Raw genomic sequence first — 24,642 nt, forward strand, 5'->3', positions numbered from 1 at the left:
TCTGATGATGCCAGTGTGGGACACCTGGGGTGAATCTGTTAAACTGTGCCCCCATCACATACCATCAGTGTTCTACAAATCTAAGTTGTGACAGCACAGAACTCTTTAGTTTCTTCCCCCATCAGAACAAGTACCTTAGAGCCCAGCCAATAATCAATGCAGCAGCCAGACTCATCACGATCTACATAAGCTCTATCTATCCCAAAGGATAACATACAGACTGTTAGAAAAGCATTCCCTGGTACCAAGAATGGGGGATTAGGGTTATTAGACAGCTGGTACCACCACTTCTTCCTATTACATGAAAACAAATAGGCCTCTTACTCTTTTGCTCTAAGTTTAGTATTAAGAGCATGTAATTGAATAGGCTCACTGGAGCAGATAAAGATTAGGATAAACTGTTATCCCCCTCTCTTTAATTTCCCCAGTTAATTTAAATGGCCAACTAAAACAAGCGATACAATCTATTTGTACTCGAGAGAACCATCAATCAGGAAATCCATAATAGGGCAGGCAATACATATTTTTGAAGATAAAATGGAAAAAACACAGATATGAGTGAACAATTTTTATTGAAACCCTCAAAGATTAAAGAGGACCAAATGGTGAGTTTGGGTACCATAACAGAAAATCTCACCTAACTGTACCATCATTCACAGGAATGAACAAACCCAAACACGACAAAATTCAATTTCTCATGTAATTGCTACAAGTGAATGTAAATGAACTAATCATTTTATCATAACCTTTCTTTAATCATACGAAAAAGAAGGGAATTTACATGGCATAACAAAAGATATGCAAAACTTAATGAAAACACAATTCTCTTAAGTTTTTCAAACTTATTTTTATAGGATGCAGAATGCACTTGAAATGATTAAATGATTTAAGCTGATTCTTTTTTATTGCAAACTGTTTTAACATCAGCTTAACCCCCATGCATGGTATTCAAAAAGAACACAGCTTTTTAATTAGAAAGATCACTCGAGTTAAAATGAGGAATTAAGTACTAAAAATTAGGAAAAGGCTGGGGTTTCTTCTGAAAGGAATCTTCAAGTACCAGTATGTATAGAGAAAGAATACTAATTTTGGTTACATTTTCCCCCTTACTGTTAAATATACAAACTATAATACCTTTCAAAATAAAATACCCACATACGATAACTTTAATTAGAAACAGTCAAACCAGATCTTGGAAAAGTATTAAGCAAGAAATTTGCTGGGCCAGTAATGTCTTAATTTGTGATTATTCCAACATTTGATGATGTGTCTCCTGCTGTAGAGCTCAGGTTCTCTTCCTTTTGGTCCCTACAGTTAAGAAATATTTAGTTAGTTGTGCTATTGAGACAATCTGTAATAATTTCGCTTAGAGAAAAAAACTTTTTTGCCATACACTGACAGACCAAAGAGGAAGAGAAGGCAGGTGCTCTGAAGAAAACTTAAATGAGAAAAAAAAAAATACCAATTTTGAAAAAAGTTTTTTTGTTTTGTTATTTTGTCCCCCCCACCCAAAGGAATGCTGCACCCATTTCACTTAATATTAGAAATCCAGGTAAAAGGCACTGGGATGTATTCCTCACCATGAATAGACTACTCAACTACATCTGACATCAGAGTCTGCTACTGCAATCAGCCTGCTTGCTGAGTGAGTGACACTTCTTACATAGAAACTTAATGTAAATTAAACAAGTTTGAATCCACTTATAATGTAACTAGTTTTATAAAAATATTCAGAGTCACTAATAAAGCACCAAGAAAAAGAGAACCTCAGAGAGAGGACTCAGACCCTTCCTACAAGGTCACCCCTTTACAGTTTTGTCTAATAGGACCTCCAGAGTGACGACAGTCATCTTTGACATGTCCTACCTATATAATCTTAGGGATGTAGACCATTGCTATGGTGACTATACCCAAATGCCAATTTTCATGATAAATAGTTAAGAGACATGTTACAAGATTTCATGGCTTACTCTTAAAAAGGTAAAATAGGTGCAATTTTCCTTTAAGAAAGACTTTATTCTGTAATACACCATTAACATTTTGATGTTCCCTTCAGTAAACACTGATAAAACTACACTGGGACTACCAAAAAACTGTGAAGTAGCTAAAATTATTACAAATACTGTATTTTTTTCCACTTGAATACAGTATTTGTACTTTTTAAGAAAACATTGTACAAAAAAATTATATAAATGAAAGCCTCAAAGAAGTATCTGTCACTAAATTTTTGAAGTGACCAAAGACTATAGTAAATGAAAACATATCTAAACATGATGTAAACATAAATGGAGTAATGCAAAACATCAAGGTATTCATCTACTATATTGCTATTTTCACCCTTAATGTATCTTTCTACATAGTTTTCTCCTTTTGGAACAGTAATATAAGGGGCGGTACATTATCTTCATAACCTTATGCCACCAAATCAGTTAATACAGATGCTTGACACATTTAATTATACAAAATCAATTTGTTTCAAGTTACAAAATTAATGTTGATATGTAATTAATGAAAAAAAATAAGATGTTAAAAAGATAACTATAAGAATACCCAGATATATGCTGTATTCCCATTTATATAGATCTGATCAATAAAACATCAACACATTCACTTAGATACTGATTTAATCCATGAATCAAGGCCATATTTTCAAAGTATTTTAAGGATGCCAGGACACTGCAAAAGCTGGAGAAAAGAGTTGAGGAACAGTATATGCTTGCTAAACAAGAACTATGTTTATTTAGCTAGTGAATACCTAGAGTAATAAATTTTTACTTCATGATAGCAATCAGGCTCGCAAACACCCAGAAATAGGAATTAAGGGTTTTAAATGTAGTTATAAAGGTCATAAAAAGTCTGATTAGACTGAGGTACATTTACTCAAAATTTTGAGATTCATTAAGTGGTAGCAAACAAAATTAATTCCTCAGACAAATGCACATTTTTCAGTATACATATTATTGGGGGAAGGAGGGGAGAAGAATGTGCATTAATTGGTGAAATCCACCAAGCTGCATATCAATATTCTGTTACACCAAACAGTTTGAAGACAAGGGAAATGTTCTAATATAATTTCAGATTATGTTTCATTTGGCTAAAATAGAGCTTAAGGTTGCTTTGCCATATTAAAAGTTTACTACAATAATTTTTCACATAAACATTTAGACTTGAACTCCAGGACTAAATATGGCATGATTATTTTGCTTTTCATCTGTCAAGTAGCTAAAAATTGACAATTTAAAAACTACAACAAAGAAAAAGTTGAAGCAGTGTGACTCTTACATCATTGAACCACTTCTAATGGTTAACTGTTAGTATTTAACAAATTCAAAGAGTTAATGAATCCTTGCATTCATTCAGTCTTCTGTGCCTTAGCTAGGATGCATAATTACAAAAGACAGCAGATACTGGTAAAAGCTTCAGGACAGAAAGTGCTTGACGAAGTTACAGTTCTCAAGTGTGTTTGGTGAGAGTATAAGGGCAGATGCGCTGATGAAAACCATTACAAGAAGAGTCAATTCTGTGTTAGAGTTCAAAGATGTCACCTTAAGCAGAAAAAAAGCTTTAATAATGTCTTCTTTGACTTATTAGGCATTTCCAGAGTCTACATCATTAGTGTTGTAATTCTAACAGGACATCTTCATATGGTTATTGTTTGTTTCTATTTCTCTCCTGAAAGAAAAACACAAAGAATTTTAATAAAATACCACCATTATTTAAAAATTTAAATTATTTGTACTATAATGCAAACCATCTTCATAAAAACTTCTTCAAATACTAATTGGAGTAAGTAAAAATGATTTACCTGCACACAAACATAGAGGGCTGATTACCATGAAACATTTCAAAATTAAGCAATCCAAACAAAAGACCTATTTCAGGAGAGTATGGCCCCCTCCACAACCCTATCTTCCCAAGAAATTTTAAGGAGAGAATATGAAATGTGTTTTTAGGCCTTTCAATGAGTTTTTAATGGTGAGGTATCAAAACAGACAAAAAGGCCTCTGAAACAATATGAAAACTTTTGGCTAGGCAGAGTTAGGAGGAAAGGAAGAGTTGCATTAAACTGCATTCAAGTTGTATTACGTTAAGATTCTAGTAGTAACTAAAAAATACCGTGAATCACAAACTTCCTCTATATCACATTCTCACATTCATCATATTGTAACTTTTCCCTATCAAGAAACATGATTACTTATTATTTCCTTTAAGTGGAAATCCCTTGAACAAAAATTAAACTGAGTGATATTTTCTCAATGTTTATTAACCAAGTATTTGTCTATAGTACTTCTGCCTGTGAAAAAAGGATGACCAGCGTTGTGCATGTCTATCAAGTGAACGCATCATACAGTCTGTTTGTACCATCTTGTTTTATTATTTTTCAAGATTTTATTTATTTGACAGAGAGAGAGTCACAAGCAGGGGGAGAAGGAGGGAGAGGAATAAGCAGGCTCCACACCAAGCAGGAAGCCAGATGTGAAGATGTATCCCAGGACCCTGGGATCATGATCCAGTCAAAGGCAGATGCTTCACCAACTGAGCCATCCAGGTGCCCCTGTAAGTTTTTACTTTAAACAAGTTCACAGGTGATCCAGACACTGCTGGTCCAGAGAACACACTCTGAAAATCATCTGTGTTTAAACAAATTGTAAGACTCACTCTGTTTTCACTACTCCCATTTTATATTTCCAAGAGCATTACATGTTCTATAATAAATATGAATGCACTTTGCAACTGGTCAAAATAAGTTCCCATCCTGTGACAGCATCAGAAAACTGTATTTTGGGGCGCCTGGCTGGCTCAGTGGGTTAAAGCCTCTGCCCTCGGCTCAGGTCATGATCTCAGAGTCCTGGGATGGAGCCCCGCATAGGGCTCTCTGCTCAGCAGGGAGCTTGCTTCCTCTGTTCTCTCTCTCTGCCTGCCTCTCTGCCTACTTGTGATCTCTGTCTGTCAAATAAATAAATAAAATCTTAAAAAAAAAAAAAAAGAAAGAAAACTGTATTTTACATTCCAAAGAGAACTTTTTAAGTTCTTTGTTACTAAATTCCTTTCTTTTTTATTTTAATTTACTCCTAGAACTTGAAGAATAGTACTTTATACAGAAAGCTAATCAAATAAATGCCCTACCACAACAGCTACAAATCATTTTATACACACATTATCAGTGAAAGACTCTGAAATTAAATAAAACAAAATGAAAGCAGACACAAAGCTACCTAATTAATCACATTTCAAAGGGATAAAAAAAATTCAACAACATAAAAAAAAAAAAAAGATAATTTGGTACTGGGGAGCTACAGTTTAATTTTACAAAGGCCCTAAGTGCTTAGAAGAAAACAGCCTAAACATAAAATCCAGTTTTAAATGGAAGGAAACAGATAAATTTGTATGAAAATTTTTGAAACCTGCTTTAATTAGCCAGATATAAAAATCTAGAGAAAATCATCAACTCCATGAAGAGCCCCAAAAGTACAGACAAAAAAAAAAAAAATGGCACTATTTAAGGATATGTAAGACAAAGAGAAATTTAACTCAAGGAAGATGATCAGCTGTATCAATGAGGATCATGTATTACTTAAATAGAAGTTAGAGATGCTATTTCAGTTTGAACAATAATCAACTATGCACTTTAACTGGATCAAATTTAAAATATGTAAAATTACACTTACTATAATAAATCTATGTGTGTAATGCATAACTTCCAACTCAGTGGACAGAAAAAGAGGGAAAAAAAACCAATCCAATAGAACAGATGGGTCGGGGGCGGGGGGCTTGAATGATCTACATTTAATTAGAAAGTACAAAATAAGACAGCAAAAATACACATTTATATCAAGCATCAAAAAAATGTATGTTCATCAATGAAAACAATTCAGACGCTTCAAAAATCCAGTTATACATCATTACAAGAAAATAACCTAAAACATAATGACACAAAGTTAAAAGTAATGAAAAGATCTAAGACAACACAAACCAACTAAAGACTGATAGAATTATATTAATACCAGACAAAACTGATTTAAAGGCAAAAACCATTGATGGGAGATAAAATGGTCACTACATACTAAATAACAGACATTTTAAAAATAAGCTATGACACAATATTAAACTAAAAAAACTTTACATACATTAGAAGTTGTTAGAATTATAAAGAAAATTTTACAGGCTTCTCATTACAGCAGGAGAATTTAACACATTTCTCTGTAATTGGTAAAATGGAAATATTAATAAAAAGGTAGGCTGCATATACATAGACAGAGAACCGAGGCAATTACAGGGTTCACAATGAACCACCACAAACGGTGACTATATGTCAGACTGGAAAGCAAATCTCAATAAATACTGGAGTCCACACCATACAACATCACATTTTCTGACATCAGTTTTAGAAGCAAAACAGGTAAACAACAACAAAACTTACCTTACCAACATTTGGAAATTCTAAAAACATACTCCTAAGTCTCCCCAAAAATCATAATGGAAATTCAAAAATTTTTACATCAGTACAATGAAAATGCTTTGTCTATGGCCCACCAAACACTTAGGGATGTACATGTGCAACACTGAAAAGAATAAAAAAGTGTTCAAAAATAATGAGCTATCATCCAACTCAGTATGTTAGGAAATGAGTAATAAGTCCCCAAAAGTAGAAGGCATGAAATCAGATTGCAGCAGAAAATAATGAAACAGAAAACAAGAATAAATAGAACCAAAGAGAATAAAAATTGGTGTTTGCAGGGAAGAGCTAGTGTCTGGAGAGGGAAAAAAAAACCTAGCAACAGAAAAATCTCTGGAAAGACTGATTTAAAACGAAGATACATTTTAGTATCATGAAGACTGATACAATTAAAAAATAAAAATACTATTCATGCCAATATGAAAAAAACCTTAAAACAACTTCCTAAAAATGAAATTTACCTACATACAATTTACCAAACTAAATTCAAGAATAAACAGAAAACCTGCAGAAGAGACTTCTAATAACTAAAGAACATAAATCAATGATTAAAAACTACCCCACACAAAAACCCATCAGGCTCGTTTTTTGTTTTTTTTTTTAAGATTTTATTTATTTATTTGACAGAGATCACAAGTAGGCAGAGAGGCAGAGAGAGAGGAGGAAGAAGGCTCCCTGCCGAGCAGAGAGCCCGATGCAGGGCTTGATCCCAGGACCCTGAGATCATGACCTGAGCCGAAGGCAGAGGCATTAACCCACTGAGTCACCCAGGTGCCCCCGTGTTTTTATTTGTTATGTACCTATGTAAGTATGTATGCATGCACGTATGTAACCTCTACACCTAACGGTGGGGCTCAAACCCAAGACCCTGAGATCAAGAGCCAGCCAAGAGCCCCCAGATTCACATGGTTTTAGATGTATATCTAATTAATTGTCCTAGAACTGATCATTCTAAACTAACACCAACTATTCCAGAGACTAGATAAAGGGGGAGCATCTCCTGAGTATTTTGAGTGTAGCAATACTTTGATACTAACAGTGTCAAGAGAAGAATGAGAATGTACCAGTTTAGTCTCACTTGTCACAAAACGATCTCTTCTAAGGCTGTTTTGCTGGTAATAGTGTAGAGAAGCAAAGGTGAGAATGGGAAGGCCAGTAAAACTAGCAGTTAATAATCCAGTACAATAATAACAGCCCTTAGATGGTAATGAAAGATGCAGAGCTTGGTTTTGAGATACATTCTGAAAGCAGAATCAACAAGACTGACTTACTGATGTATCAACTGATTAGAGACAGAGTTTATGAAAGAAAGAGTCAAGAATGAGTCCCCTTAACTGGAAGAGCAGTGGTGCCCTGTACATAGAGAAGGTTTGCGGCAGGCAAAGAAAGAGGGGAGTTAGATTTCAGACACTTATTAGGCAGCTGTGAGAAGATATCAAATAGGCTGTTCGACATATCAATCTGGAGACAGGAGGAAAGGCCTGGGGGGGGGGTGCGCAGGAGGCGGTTTATACATATTTGGAAGTCCTTAGCATTATAAATGTCCATCAACAAAACTCAGGTCTTCCTGAATATGGTCAATACCTTGGCTTTAAGACAACAAAACTCATATTTATATTAACAAGATCTAGAACTGAGCCTGACACTGTTAACATTAAATAAGTACTTAAATATAATGAGAGATCTATGGGCATGCTATTGACTACAGACCACTAGAAATATGAGATTAAGCAATATGGAGCTATCAGTGATAACTTCTTGTGCTATTCTAAAATGACATACATATTACACAACTGCCATCATAAATAACATGTACTGGTGTGTTACTGGGAAGTAATACAGGAAGAAAAAAACCTGAATTATACAAAAGGAGCATGGTCCAGTACACCTTAAGAGCTATGTCTTTAGCGATAGTTCAGAAGAAGGCACTTTAAACACACACTCTTTATGACACAAACTTTCCAAAGTGACTCACAGAATTTTCACTTTTAACAATGACTGACAACTCAAAAAACAATTTGCAGAGATCCCTCCTTCTCTCATTTAGCATTAATAATACAGCTAGGCCTCAACAAGTCAGATTTGGAGATTTGAGGGCTTTTCAGTCTCTGGTATAGGGTTTCTTCCCCATTTTGAGCTGAGTAGACACTGGAGACCAATGTATGAACCTAAGGCCCAGAAACAGAACTTGGCCAGTGGAGAAGAGCTCCAGGAGGAAGTTTACTTGCTAACCCATGTCTTTTTGACAGAGCATAATGGATGAGCTAAGACTTCCTACCTAGGAAACAGCTGGAAAACAAAATTTTCTTCAGTGTCCTCCAAAGAGCCAAAAACTTGCCCTTAACATTACAAATAGATAACTTACTTCCTTTTAATCACTGGTAGGTTTATCACTATTAATGATATTTCAGTAACCAGAACTAAGATTACATAAACCACAAAGGAAAAAGCAACTGTGTATCTAAGAAGTCTCACCATTGGAAAAGAAAATGAGAATAAGCACAAGGAATATAAGTACAACGAAAGAGAACTGCGGAAAGAGCCAGTGAATACCTGGTGGCAGGGGGAGAGAGGGTGGAAAAAGAGAGACAGAAAGAGAGAAAGCAGGCAGGCAGTCACTCGAGACCCAAATGCAACAAACACCTTTTGTCTAGCTTGGAAATCTGACTTTCAAATTGAAAATTTCAGTAGATGAATAAAAGGGCTTCAAAATGGTCATTGCCTTATTTAAGGAGTAGAATATTAAGTCCAAAAATTACCTCAAATTACAAAGCAGAAAAAGAGAGCTAGAAATCACAAAGAGAAAAAAAAAAATAAGAGAACCGTAGGTTAGATCTAAGACAAAACGAATATTCTAGAAGTAGGAAAAAGAACAAACACAAGAGCCAAATAAATAACAACTAAGTAACAAAAATTTTCACAAATTCTTTTACTATTCTTTCCTGCATGAGGTAGGGCTTGCTTTTCCTCCTCTAAAGTGTGGGGCTGGACATTCTGACTTGCTTCTAAGAACACAGTATGCAAAGGCAGGAAAAAAATACTTATATTAGAGAAGTCTAACAGATACAACCTAAACCAAGTAATCAAAATTAGTATCACTGAGTATTAAGTTACCTATAATTAGGTTGAGAAAGACACACCAGTTATGCGTATTCTTCCCATAAACTCAGTCTGATTATGAGAAAGCATTAGGTAAACTGACACTGAAAGCCACCTTAAAAAACATGTGCCCTGTAGTCTTCAAAAGTGTTAAAGCCATGAGAGACAAGGAAAAACAAAGAATTGTCTGTCATAGCTTAGGGAAGACTAAGGAGACATAAAAACTAAATATAAAATGGTTTTCCAGATCTTCAACAGAAATAGACATTAGTGGGAAAAGTGGAAAAATCTGGAAAAAAATCTGTAGTTGATAGTACTATACCAATGTTAATTTCTTAGTTTGGATAAACATACTAACATTATGTAACATATCAGTATTAGGAGAAACTAGACATACAGAAACATCCAGTATTATCGCTGTAACATTTCTGTAAATCTAAAAATTATTCAAAATGAAGTTTAAAAAAAGCATAATAAAAAGATAGAAAAATACAAATCCCAAATATATTAAATATCATATTGCCGGGGCGCCTGGGTGGCTCAGTGGGTTAAGCCGCTGCCTTCAGCTCAGGTCTTGATCTCAGGAGCCTGGGATCGAGTCCCACATCGGGCTCTCTGCACCGCAAAGAGCCTGCTTCTTCCTCTCTCTCTCTGCCTACTTGTAATCTCTCTCTGTCAAATAAATAAATAAAATCTTAAAAAAAAAATATCATATTGCCATAGAAATATGAAATGCATAGATGTTCTTCAGGGTATTGTTAATTTAATGGCTTCCCTGCTTCTTTTTATTGTTTATAGGCAAAAGTGTTAAAATTACATCCCAAAGTTAAAACAAGTAAATTATCAGACTTCATTTTTAAATTAAAAAAAAAAAAAAAAAAAAAAAGAGCTGGGGGGGTGGCCGGGGTGGGAGAATAGGCATGTTTCAAGAAAAGACAAAATTATAGACAAAGAATGACTACAGTTAAAATATAACAGATTCAATTCTTCAGGAAAATTAATTACTTACCAGGAATAAAATCTACTCAGATTGGCTTACTGACTGAAAAATTTCACACTAGAGAGCAAAACAAGGGCAGTAACAGATGGATAAAACCCCCAGCTGTTCAAAAGCCTGTACATTTGTCCAGATCCATTAAAGTGTTTTAATACTGAGATAAGCTTCTGACCTGCACTATCCCAAAAACATGATCAATCATTTGGCATTAAGAAAGCAAAAGACAAAGCATATAAAGGAAACAGATCAGTTCTATACTGTAAAATAAATTCAAAATTTAAAAAAAAATCATCAAGGGAAAGGATAATGATTATGCTTTGAAGACTCTGTTTTGGGAAGCCAATTCTTCAATTTTTTTAAACTTACATTTCTATGTAAGTGAGAAGGAACATTCTTGATCCTCTGCATGACCACACTATAATAAAGAAACTGCTTTAAAAGATTCCTGTGCTCAAGTCTGCATTTACACAATAAAGAAGTATTTCAGGTTTGGGTAAGTATATGCAGTCTGGTAATTTATAAACAATTCATCTGTACCAACCAAAGATCAAGTAATCTCAAAGTGTACTATAAAATGGAAGAGTTAAGAGTAAGTTCGAATAGTGAAAAATGGTGGAGAACAGCTACAATATGAGTTAGTTTAGGTTCAAATGAGTAACAACATGATTCTAAGAAGTCCTAGAATTAGGACTAACTCATGTTTAGAGCTGTGATTTAGTTTCAACAAAATAGTATCATTCATCACACTAAATTAACTTTTTTGTGGATGTGTAGGCTTATTTTGGTTTTATAGTTTTCACTTAATTTCACATTCAAGACACACTGTATTAAAAAATAAAATCATATATAAAATGAAACATAAAGGTCAAACTAAATAAAATGGTCTCTATTTACAATGTGACTCCTGGGCAGAACATCCTAAGGATATTCTATTAGAACTAAGAGAACTGATAGGTGAATTTACAAAAGTCACAGGATACAAAATATTTCTACAAACCAGCAATGAAAAACCGAAAAAAATGAAATTATAATTACATTTACAAATATAAAACAGTAAATAAAAATTAAAAATTAAAAAATACATATATAAAATACTTAGAATAAATTCATCAAGAGACATGTGCAGGTCCCCAACAACAACAAATGTAAAATTTCACTGAGAGAAATTAAATGTCTGTCTGTCCAAGCAGATTGAATTCCACAAAGAAAGGGCTCTTTATCATTAGCAGCTCACTGGTAACCTTTAATATTTATCTGTTGACTGAGTAAGGAACCACACTTAAGAACATACAGGATCAAAATATATGGTGATAAAGGCTGACCAGAATACAAGATGTGTGCTAGTTCTCTCATATAAAAAGGATGGTCTGGGGCGCCTGGGTGGCTCGGTGGGTTAAGCCTCTGCCTTCGACTCAGGTCATGATCTCAGGGTCCTGGGATCGAGTCCCGCATCGGGCTCTCTGCTTGGCAGGGAGCCTGCTTCTTCTTCCTCTCTCTCTTCCTGCCTCTCTGCCTACTTGTGATCTCACTCTGTCAAGTAAGTAAATAAAATCTTTAAAAAAAAAAAAAAAAAAAAGGATGGTCTGTGATCCCAGAGTCCTGGGATCGAGCCTCACATCAGGCTCTCTGCTCAGCAGGGAGCCTATTTCCTCCTCCCTCTCTCCCTACTTGTGATCTCTGTCAAATGAATAAATAAAATCTTAAAAAAAAAAAAAAGCGGGGGTGGGGGCACACCTGGGTGGCTCAGTGGGTTAAAAAGGATGGTCTGAGGACCCAAGAACAGAGGCTCTGAGAGCCAAACAAAGGAATTCATATCCAATTCCATTTTGGATCAGATTTTAGTCTACTTAACAATAAAATGAAAGTAATAAAATAATTACATTTCAGACTTTCATTCACAAGTGGAACTGTTCACTAGTAGCTTTTTTATATCTTCGTTCTTTTATTATATATCCTATAATATTTTTTATTCCCTTATGTTACTTCAAATACAAAAAACATCAGTATTCAATGTGTAAGAATTGAAATACCTTTCAATAAATTCAAAGTTTTCTGCCAAGAAACAGTCAAGTCAATTTCACTCAGTAATTATACAGTGCGATATAAGTAAATTTCTAAAGAAACTGCACATCAAAATTTTAAAATAAACTTATTAGAAGTAAACAGGAAAGATAATTCAATAATTTGAGTTACTTCCTGAAACCTAAAAAAGATAACTTAGATATGTTCCTGCAGTTAACTATGTATTTGCTGCTCAAGAAAAATAACTGAAATACCATTAAAATTTAATGACTGTTCATACCATTACAGGTATGAAAGTGGTATCTCCGAAGGATATGTAATTAATCCAGTAAATACCAACAGTTCATTTAACTGAAACTCCGAAAATTCTTTATCAGCACTGGAACAAAATACAGCCACTAACTCTCCTATGGGGTAAAAATATTTATCCAAGAAAAAAACAAATCAGTATTATAAAATGTTAAATCAAAGCACCTCTTTTCTCACCTCTGGCCTACAAAGAATATTTATCAAGTTCAAAACAAGAGTCTACGACAATTAAAACTGTATCATCTTTTTTTTAACTGTATCATCTTGAATACACAACATGTCACTCAATGTTTTATCAGAGAATTTGTCACTTAAATATGCAATATAAAAAAGTTTATGGTATCCGGGCACCTGCTGGTTCAGTCAGTAGAGTACGTGAAATCTTAAGAGTCATGAATTCAAGCCCCATGTTGGATGTGGAGCTTACTTTAGGAAAAAAAAAAAAAAAAGTTTATGGTATCCAGGTGCCAAAATCTACTTTCCAAAGAAATATTCTCCAAATTTTACTGTAAAGATCAAAGGAAAAGCAAGATTTTATGTACTGAATTTGTTACTATTAATCATAATCAACTCACTTCATAAAAAAGAAAGTCCATCCATAAAAAAAAATTTACCAAAAGGTGGTTGAGCACAGACTTCAGCTCATTCTTGATCCTAAGAACTATAATTTGATTAATGGGAAAGCATTAAACCAAGTGTTCTACTTGAGAAAAAGAAATCTAGAACTGTCAGGGAAATGCTTACTGTTATCACAGGAATAATTCTGTTGAAGTGACTTCTGTATATTAACAAAGATTTGGTTACTCTTGAGACAGACTTAACACCTCAGAATCAAAATTATTCCCATCACAAAAAATACTGTATGAGGTACTAAAACTTACTCTAGCCTAAAAATACCTAACAATATAATACAGTATACATGAATAAAATACACAGAAGATTCTAGAAATTCAAACCACTTAATAACAAATTTATTATAATTATGTCTTACTTTATTCTACATAAACTGCAGGTTTTCATCTCTTTCTGTACGAACAGGTAAATGCTGTATTTTGGAAATTCATCTCAAAGTTACAGGCAACTGAAAAGTCTAATTTCTAAATTAAGTTTCCTGGTCAATAAGGATTTATAAGAATGAAAGAAACTAGTAGGATCTAAATGACTCACGGTCAAGTACAACAAAAGTAAAATTTCAATAAAAGGATTATCTAAACAGTCAAAAGTAAATTCTGCTGTGCAGACTACTTGAATTTATTTTATCTGTACAAATACACCCAGAACATTATTGGTTCTTTGTTTTCTTTCATTTTTCTAATTAAACTAGCTTTATTATTAGAAGTAATACATACAAAGAGCAAGTTAAAGTAAAAAGCAAGCTCCTCAATCCACCTCGAACCCTTTCTATTTTAAGTTCCTCCTAATGGGTTGCCACTATTTAAGTAGCATTAGTATATATACTAATATATATTTGTGTGTGTGTGTGTGTATATATATATATTTCTTGTTTTCTCAATGCAGACACTATCCATTCCCACTGAATATAACAGGTAATTTATCAGAGTGGATGGGTATGTTACATTCTCCTTCTCTCCTCCCTCCTTACACTAGAAGCCACACTATTTTTAGTTTTAGTGATTGTCTTTATGACTCTAAATAATATGCCAGGCACAACTGCTTCATATATCATCTTCAAACAATTAATTATGTTACCTTTAGAAAGATGAGAAAAATACTTCATTTATTTACCCTTCTTCAAATCTTTCCTTCCCATTCCATCTTATAACATTTTGCTCTAACTATAATTAAATCTTTTATATGCTAGAGTCCATTTCTACAGATGGAAAAAACAAAAAGCAGCATTCATTATGTAACTTGAATGACCAAGTACATAGTTCCTAAATAAAAAAAGTGCAGCGATTTAAACCAATAAATAAAAATTCATTCAAGCTTTCAAACTTTACAAAAGGAAAAGAGATTCTTCAAAGTATCTACTCAGTTAACAAACAGTTAATCATCTGCTTATTTGCCAATCATTAGGTGCTAGGGATTCACCAGAGAAAAAAGCAAGCCCTGCTCTCACAGAGCTTATGTTCAAATGAGAACATGATTGCCTAGAAATGTTATTTTCTTTTTAGCTTCCTTCACTTCTCCAAGGTCACTGGTTCCCCACTGAGGGCTCATTTCATTTGTCAGGCTTCAAAGACCACAGCGCCAATTTAACAGACTGAGTGGAGATGCACAGAGTCCTGAGTCCTACATACAACGAACACCTATCAGATGCATAGTCCCTGTTGAGAAAGACTTATTCTAGTATAACCAGTTAACAGGTGTTACCTTTCTTGAATTCCTTTTTCTGTTGAAAAATCTCTTCAGTTTACTTTCTCATGAAGCCTATGTGACTACTCCTGCACACCTGGAATTTTCATTTTCCATTTCCCCTTCAATGATTTAATGTGACATCTTTAAGATACATCTTTAAGAACATAATTCTATATACCCTCTTCCCCTCCATTCTGAAATAAGATTTTCTGTACGAGTATCCAGAGTTGTAGATGGAAAAATTCTGATGATAATCTGATTCTCCTTCATCTGCAGTAGGTAATCTGTCTTTTGCTCAGGAAGCTTAAGATTTTCCCTTTATCCTGCCTTTAGTTCTTTCCAATTTGAAAAAAGCCTGAGCCCATTCCTTCTGAAAACATAAATCTTTTGTCTTTGGGCATTTTTCTCCAATCATTCTTCCTTTGGTTTTTTCCTTACTTTTTCAAAACTCCTTTAGAAAGACTGTGGGCCTCTCCCCTCTTTCCCCTCTTTCCATCACTTCTTTCACCTTTTATATGTATTTTTCATCTCTATTACTCCACATTTGGAAATTTCTTTGATTTGAAATTTCAGATCAACTGGACTTAAAACATGAACATTTTATTATCTGCTGCTCACTAACTTTTATTTGCACATTCACGTTTCTCATTTCCAAGAACATTTTCTAGTTTTCTTTTTACATATGAATCCAAACTAACAACAAATTAGTTTTATTTTTTTAAATTATTTTCTGCTCCCTAAATTCTTTTAGTTGAGTTGTCTTGGCTGTTCCTGTCATTAAGCTTGATTTTAATCAAATATATCAAAAATATGTGTTCAAATCTAAGAATAAAGAAGTAGGCAAATACTATGATAACTAGCATGGATTTCTCTTCCAGTTTTAAGTTTCACCAATACCCCTTACTCTAAAAGACAGAGCATGACTTTCTAAGTATTATATAACCTGACAGGACGTCTAGCAAACTCTTCCACTGAGTGCTTTGATGGCAAGGGAACCTGGAGACTTACTCCATTGTCAGAATAACCAGAAGAAAAAAACAAACCAAAAAAGTCAATCAAAGACCCAGTGATGAGAAGATGGAATTAGCTTCTTAAAGTCCTTGTCTTCTACCACAAGTAGGCCTAAGAACTTCATGAAAAACATGAACACACAAGGAGAGAAATGAAAGAAAGTTACAGTAACCACAGACCCAAATCTAAAATTTAAAACTAAAAACTCTATGAAAAACCATAGGAAAAAATCTTCCCAAACCTTTGCCTTTGGAAGGCAAAGATTTGGGGTCAGATTAGTATAAGCCTTCTAAAATTGTTTTTACTATTTAAAACTGTTTGGCTATTCTAGGTACTCTACCTGATCTTAGCCCAGGTCTTACACTAGAAAAAAGGCATAAAGAACACTGTAGATCAACAGATAAGAATACCGTGGTTATCGAAGAGAATATCCTTATCCTTAGGAAATACATACTATACGTTTTGGGGAGGGGGGGTAAAGAACCATGACATATGAAACTTATTCTACAATTGTTAAAAAAATGAACACACACATAAAGCAAACAGGGAAGAATGTTAATAGGTAAATCTGGATAAAAGGCATATGAGTGTTTCAAGTATTATTCTTGTTCTTCCAAATAAATTGAAAATTATTTCCAAACAAACTAATGAAGGAAAAAAGATTCATGTATGTTGTTGCATTCTCAATCTGTACTACTGTACTACTAAGGCACCAATGTATTTTGGCTATTTTTTCCTGCTGATGAGCATTTAGGTTTCTACCAGTCCTTTTACTTCATTCTATTTACTTCATTCTTGTGTGTCTTCTCGGGTATTTGGGAAGTTTCTCTTAGGTATAATCCTTCCTAGGAAAACTGCTGAATTCAAAGGTATATGAAATTTCAGCTTTTATGTAAGAGAATGCAAAACTACTTCCTCACATAGCTATTATCAATGCTCCTCTCTGCAATTGCAGAAGAGATTTTGTTGATCTAGTTTCTCCAGTACCTTTTATCATCAAATTTCTTAATTTTGCCAAAAGAATGGATATAAACTATTTTCTTATTATAGTCCTAATTTGCATTTCCCTAGTTATTAATAAGACTGAATATCTTTTTACATATTTATTAGCCATATCTGTTTCCTCTTTAATGAAATGACTATTCATCTTTTGCCCATTTTTCAATTGGGTTCATCTTTTTCTTAAACTGATTCACAGGAGCTCTTTACATATTCTTGATACTAATTTTTGGTCAGCTACATCCAACATTTCTGCAGTGCCTAACATGTCTTTCCAGTTTCATTAAAGCATCTTTTGGTGAACAGATTTTTTTTTTTCAAGTAAGCTCCACATGCCCAACATCGTGTTGGAACTCACAACACAAGAGTCACATGCTCTACTGACTGAGCCAAGTAAGCGCCCCTTGACGAACAAATTTCAATTTGGTCAAATTTCATCAATCTTTTCTTTTATAATTAGTGCTATTGTGTCTCTTAAGAAATCCTACTTTACCCAAAGACTGAAGAATTATGCACTTGGGAAAATATGACCTCCAAATATCAAGGTTTGAAGAATTTCAGCAAAATACCAGAGGGGTCATACTAAACAATGACTTGCAAATCCTTTTATGTCAAAAAGAAAAAAGGAATAGCAAGTAAAAAAAAAAAAAAAATTCTACCAACACACCACTGATTTATCCTCCTTAGCCAAGGAGGACGGATAACAGACAGGGAACAAACACATCCTTCATAACTGGGATGTCAGGAGTATTTAAAAGCAGTTATGCCAGAAAGCTAAAGTGTAAGCACAAGCTTATCTAAGAGAAAATCTACAAATAAAAGTCTACACATTCTTCCTGGACAAGGGATGACAGCGCCAGAAAGAAAACTGGACAAGGATACATGGTACCACAAATGCTAAACAATTAACAAACAGGGAAAACTGTTACCTTATATGGTAATTTCAAACTTTAAAGCAAAGTTAAATTACACTTACTAGTACTGGTACTGGTTCTCCCTTCTCATTCTCACAGACTGATGAAACACTACACTGATGAAGTCAACAATGAACATCATTCTCTCATCTCCATTATGTGCAGCAGGAAGAGAACATGCAACTAACACTAAGCGTTGAAAAGAAGAAAGAAAAGAACAACCCTGTTTTGGAGCAAATACCTGACCTGAATGAATTTCTTCCAGGTTTAATGATCACAGAAAATAAGTCAAAATGAGTCTTAAAATACCATTTCACAAGAAGTGATACTAATCAAACTATAATGAATCAAACTAAAAAGCTTCTGTATAGTGAAGGAAGCCATCAACAAAATTAAAAGGCAGTCTACTGAATGGGAGAAGATACTTAAAATACAAATGACATATCCAATCAGAGGTTAAAGACCCGGACATTTTTCCAAAGAAGACAGAGGGTCAACAGACACAAGTAAAGATGCTCAACACCACTAACCATTAGGGAATGCAAACACAATGAGTTCTCACCTCACACCTGTCAGAATGGCTAGTATCAAAATGACAAGAGTTAACAAGTATTGGTGAGGATGTGGAGAAAAAGAAACCCTCGTGTAGTGTTTGTCAGAATATAAATTGGTGCAGCCACTGTGGAAAACAGTATGAAGGTACCTCAAAAAATTAAAAATAGAAATAACATACAATCCAGTATGGCACTTCTGGGTATTTATCCAAAGAAAACAACATGATTCTGAAAATATGTATACATCCCTATGTTTATTGCTGCAGTATTTATAAACAGCCAAAATATGCAAGCAACCCAAGTGCCCATCAATAGGTGAATGACTAAAAAAGATGGGGCACACACAAACACACACAACAGAACATTACTTGGCCATTAAAAAAAAAAAAAAAAAAAAATGAAATCTTGCCATATGTAACATGGATGAACCTAGAAGTTATTCTACAGTAAGTGAAATAAGTTGAAGACAATACAATGATTTTGCTCACTTATATGTGGAACCTAAAAAACAACAGAACAGAAACAGACTCATAAATACAGAAAAAGGTACAGAAGTTTGGGGAGGGGGTGAGGATGTGTAAAATAAGTAAAGAGGAGGAAGAGATTAAGAGGTACAAACTTCCAGTAATAAAATGTCAGAGACCAAATGTACAGAACAGGAAATATTCAATACTGTTAATTATTGTAGTTACCTTCGTATGGCGACAGATAGTAATTATACTTATTGTGGTGAAAGTGTTGAATCACTAAGTTGTACACCTGAAACTAACAGTGTCAATTATAAACATATATATATATATATATATATATATATATATTCCAAATCATGGCTGCCAAAGGTGAGACATGGAGGAAGAATACAATACAAAGGGATAGTACAAGACAGTTTTCCAGGGATGATGAAACTATTCTGCATCCTGATTATGGTGGTCGTTACACAAATTTACAAATGTGTTAAAACTCATTTATTGCCCACTCCAATAAAGTGAATTATACTGCATGATTTAAAAAAAAAAAAAAAAAACTTTTAAAAAAGATATGTACATGAATTTATAGGAGCTTCATTCACATTCTCCAAAAACTGGAAGCCACCCAGAAATCCTTCAGAGGCTGGATGGATAAACTGTGGTAAAGTCACACAATGGAATGATGTTTTGTAATTAAAAGTAACAAAGAACTGATATATAAAACAACACTGATACATTGCAAAGATATCATGCTAAGTCAAAGAAGCTAGTCTTAAAAGATTACACACTGTGTAATTGTTTATATGACATTACGGAAAATGCCTTACAGAGACAGAGAACAGATTAATCCAAAGGGGGAAGGAAGCATCTGACTACAAAGAGGCAAAAAAAGGGAATTTACAATTTTACTGTATGTAAATTTAAAAAAAGAAACAAGTTAAAAACCATATGAAAGAGGAAGAAGTTTCAAAAACGATAAATACAGGAAACAGAAATAAGCTTTAGGCAGTCAGCTTTGTGCTCAATGAACAAGATGGACTCTGGATCAAATACAAAAAAGAAAATCAACAGATGTAAGTGGGAACTAGATGTAATATTGTAAGCAAACTAACATGGTCACTGAAGAATTCAAAACTTGACAGATCACAAAACCAACACAAAGCAAACCAAAATAATGACATGGAAATTCAAATTTTAGTCTCCAAATACAGAGAAAAATGATAAAGAACCAATAGCACCCAAGGACAAAGATGCACTATATTTTTTGACATAACCAGAAAAAAGAAAATATAAATTAAAAGGAATAAGGACAAAGGATTAAGGAAAATTATAATAGAGGTCCATATTAAACACATTCCAAATACATGTTCATATTTTAAGAATCTTTTGTAGTACACAGAAATAGCTATTTCCAAAGAAAGAAAATTTAGGCTGGCCTCAGACTTCTGATATAAAACTATAAATAATGTAATATAAATATAAAACTATAAATCTAAGCCTGAATGAAAAACTTGTAGCCTAAGAATTTTATATCCAGGTAAACTGCTGTTCACATATCATGGCCAAAGAAAGACATTTTCTGAATCTAGAAGGATTTAACAAATGTATTATATTTATATTATAGATAATCAACAATTATATATACCAAATTAATTTTCCTAAAAAAAAAATAGTAAGTTACATAAGAGTCAATAAAAAAAAAAAAGATTCAAGATAAACATGTCAAAGGTGGGTCAGACATCATCAAGACTGGCAGTAAACCATGAAACAATTTAAATGTACAATTTTAAAGTTAAAAAATTATTAACTTTAAATCACTGTGTTGACGTAAAACGATATGTAACTGTCATAAACAATTCCTGAGACAATTATATAAATAAAACTAGGACTAAATTTTCAGACTGGGTAGGGAAGAAATGTAGAAGACATACAAGGGTGACCTTCCCTAAGTGGTGGAAGGGAAAAAAAAAGAGTTGAGAAATAATTCCTTGCCGAGCATCTTTTTCCATGAGCAATCTCATCCCACTTTCACAGAAACAACTATTTAAGAACAGAAAGCTCCCAAATCTGACTCCCACATCTAACCGCTTAATCAGAGATTTCACTGTATTTCTCAAAAGCATCTTACAATCAGCACATCCTAAAAGGAAAACCTGCAACCCACTTTTCATATCCCAAATTCATTCTCCTGATCCACTATTTGTAATGGCTGTTCAGTCTGACCATTTACTCAACCGCTAAGCTCAAAAATTCAGGAGATACTTTTGATCCCTTCTTCCTCATTCTCCCACATTTAACTGCAATCACTAGCACCAGAATCACCTAGGTGAGCTTCTTAAAAATGTACACCACGACGTCCCTTACCAAATACAGCTGACCCTTGAACAACATGGGTAAGAATTGTGTAGGCCCACTTATATACAGATTTTTTTCTGTCAAATACTGTAAAATACAGTACTTTCTCTTCCTGGTGATTTTCTTAATACCATTTTTTCTCTAGCTTACTTTATTGTAAGACTACAGTATACAATTCATGTAACATACAGAATATGAGTTAGTCAACTGTGTTATCAGCAAGGCTTCCTGTAAACAGGAGGCTATTAATGGTTAAATTTGGGGAGAGGCAGAAGTTATACACAAATTCCAAACTAGGAATTTGGCACCCCTAACCTGCACATTATTCAAAGACCAACTGTATATCAGATTTTCCTACAGTGGGTCTCAAGAACGTGTATTTCCAAGAAGCATCTCAATAATTTAAGTGCCCTAAGGTTTACAAACAGCTGCTCTAGAATCATTATTTCAATTATTATTCACCAGTGACGAATGTTCACCAAAATAATTTCCTTGTCTGCACAGACCAAGAAGCCGTAAGACATGTAAGTTCATACACAGAAACAAAATTACTGACATTTTATAGAGTTAAGTTTCTGCTTTACCTTAATTTCTACATAAGAGCTCTCGATAGTAACCAACATAATTTATTTAAAAAGCTTCTAACTTTATCCCTGCTGCATTTGAAAAGAAACTTAAATGTACTCTCTATGGAAAAAAGTCTGCTAGTTGTCTACTCCATCCTTCCTTTCTTTTCCTCTTAAAAACAGGACCCCAGTTTTTTTTCATGGTTTGGAACAAAAAAAAATTCCCCAGCATGTGTTGCTCTGAGCGCCCCATGATCAAATTCTGGCCTATATGAATCAAGCAGAAACTGTGTATAACTTCAGGAAAGTCTCCCTTAAGAGTCCCACAAAAGGTCAATAACAGACTAAGAAATCAAACTCTGCTGTCCAAATCTAAAAGCCCATGCCTTCCCAACTCTAAGTTGTCTTCCTAACGTCAAATCCTTACTATACTTTGGACAAGTGCTTTAAGTGTACAAATTACAAAATGGTTCAGAAAAGAATTTCAGGGAAAAAGTCTGTTTTACTTCTCATAAACAGGAAATAAATAATACTAAAACATTTATAAAAGCGGTTTCAAATACCTAACACATTTTTGCATAAAATTAATTTTAGTATTAGTATTAGAGCCCCTCACCAGTTCCTGAATCTGCTTGGTTATAAATGCAGAACTTATGGAACTTTGATGAACACAACTCAATGACTTTTATCACCTGAGTATGAAGAACAAGCAAATTCAGAGTAAGGACGACCCTTGGGAAGAGAAAATGCCCATGTGCCACGAGAGGCCCTGAAGGGAGTTTGCAGGGTTCTGTTTTTTAAGCTAAGTAGTTGGTCTCCTTTAGAGTAAAGCTCCTAAACTCAGAATGTAACATTAAAGAAGACCCATCCATACAACCACCCGAATAAAAAGACCCTACACAAAAAATTACTATACTCTTACCCTACGCATGGCTTCCTCCTCTTCTTGACGCTTTTCATAATGTGCAAAGTCATCAAAGATTGAGGTGGTATGCTTGAAAGTAGCAATTATTTTAAGCACTTGCTTAGCTTTTTCTAGGGGTACCTCTTGAGTGTCCCTTGAATTGGTAACTGGTTTGTTGTCATTATTTTCTAAGCGAATATGCCGTAACTGGTTATTGGGAACATCTTTGACAAAGATCCACTTAACTTCAAATTTGCCCTTCCACTTATCCTGAGACCAGACACCAGCATATGCATTATAGTCCACAACAGACTTCATTTCAGCCACTCCACAAAAATGTCCACTGCCATTCACACTGAAGAGTAAATAGAGTGGGCCTTTCCCATTCAGGGAACGGTAAGCTGCATCCAAACGCTTATTACCATGCTCAGTACTACACCAGATAGAGTACTTAATTGAACGGTGTATGTCATCCTCAGAATAGCTTTTAATTATAAACACACGTCCATTCTTCAGGTTCCAGTCAAAGTCTTTGGGATTATAATTGTTTATGGCCTTTAGCTTCTCCAGCACTGGATGCACTTCTACACTAGAAGGTGAAGCACTGACAGGAACAACACCTAAACCAAAGTTTTCACCGCCCACTCCATTGTTCTGGTTGAATCCAGCTCCCCTATTCCGAGGAGCTACCCAGCGATTCTGCAGCTGCTGCTGTTGGGGCTGCACTTGGTGAGGCTGGGCCTGTGGCTGAGGTCCTTGTTGCTGCTGTGGTTGTGGTGGCTGAGGCTGCTGTTGAGGCAGTTGGCTTTGCACCAATGGTGGTGGTTGAATTAATGGCTGAGGCTGCTGGATTATAGTTTGAGGAGGCAGAACTGGTTGGGTTGGCGGAGCCTTTACCACTGACCCCTTTTCATCCCAAGTTCCAATATTCATGTTGTGTTTTATAGGAGGTGGTGGTACAGCAGAACCCCCAATTCCCACATTGCCCTTGGGTTTAAGTTTCGGTTGAGGTTTGGCAGGCTTTCTGGCAATGGCCGCCCAGGAGGTCGGTTTAGGCGCTGCACTGCTAACTGGGGGCACACTATTGGTTGCAATGCTAGTCATACCACTGCTGCTCAAGGCTGTACCTACAGTTTTTGTCACTGCAGCTGTCAGGTCACCACCAATTTTCAGTCCGGTCATGCCTTGCTCAATACTGCTAATGCCAGGCACCTTACTCAAAGTATCACTGCCAAATCCAGCCTGTCCATCTGTAATAGCTCTCCCAAGAGAACTAGGTGGATAGCCATAACTGCTACTATAAGCAGAACTTTGTGTTGATTGTCCCTGAGATCCACTTGTCCCCCATGTAGAGAAATCAGCATTACCAGGAAAAAAGTTAAATCCATGTTGACCAAGAAATGGAGGGGTATTTCCTAATGCCCCAGGTTGACTAAACACACCATCTGGTATATAATGATGTTCTCCATTACTCATTTGTCCATAGGTTGTCAGATACGGCATAGGTTGGTCTCCAGCCGTGGACCATGCTGCTTCCCCAAGAGAATATGGAAATCCAATGGATGGAGCATAGTAACTAGGCATATATGGATCTGACATTGGTGGATAGCTGTTACTCTGGAAGACAAAAGATCATAATCAGGAGCGAAATATCCTCTGAAGAGCAAGG

General features: G+C 34.8%; 1 protein-coding gene across 3 annotated transcripts in view; it reads right to left on the bottom strand.

Annotated features, from left to right (window-relative positions):
* Positions 1-555: 555 nt before the first annotated feature.
* The window catches only part of YTHDF3 (YTH N6-methyladenosine RNA binding protein 3), a 39,681-nt gene continuing 15,594 nt past the window's right edge, over positions 556-24,642 (bottom strand). For all 3 annotated transcript variants that reach the window (XM_044245535.1, XM_044245534.1, XM_044245533.1), the window contains 2 exons: positions 22,992-24,590; positions 556-3,672 (listed from right to left, as the gene is read on the bottom strand). In XM_044245535.1, the coding sequence (XP_044101470.1) occupies positions 3,649-3,672; positions 22,992-24,572 (1,605 nt within the window). In that variant the 5' untranslated portion in view covers positions 24,573-24,590 and the 3' untranslated portion in view covers positions 556-3,648. The remainder of the gene's footprint in view (positions 3,673-22,991; positions 24,591-24,642) is intronic.

Source organism: Neovison vison, chromosome 4 (genome assembly GCF_020171115.1).
Source record: "Neovison vison isolate M4711 chromosome 4, ASM_NN_V1, whole genome shotgun sequence".
Classification (NCBI taxonomy): Eukaryota; Metazoa; Chordata; class Mammalia; order Carnivora; family Mustelidae; genus Neogale; species Neogale vison.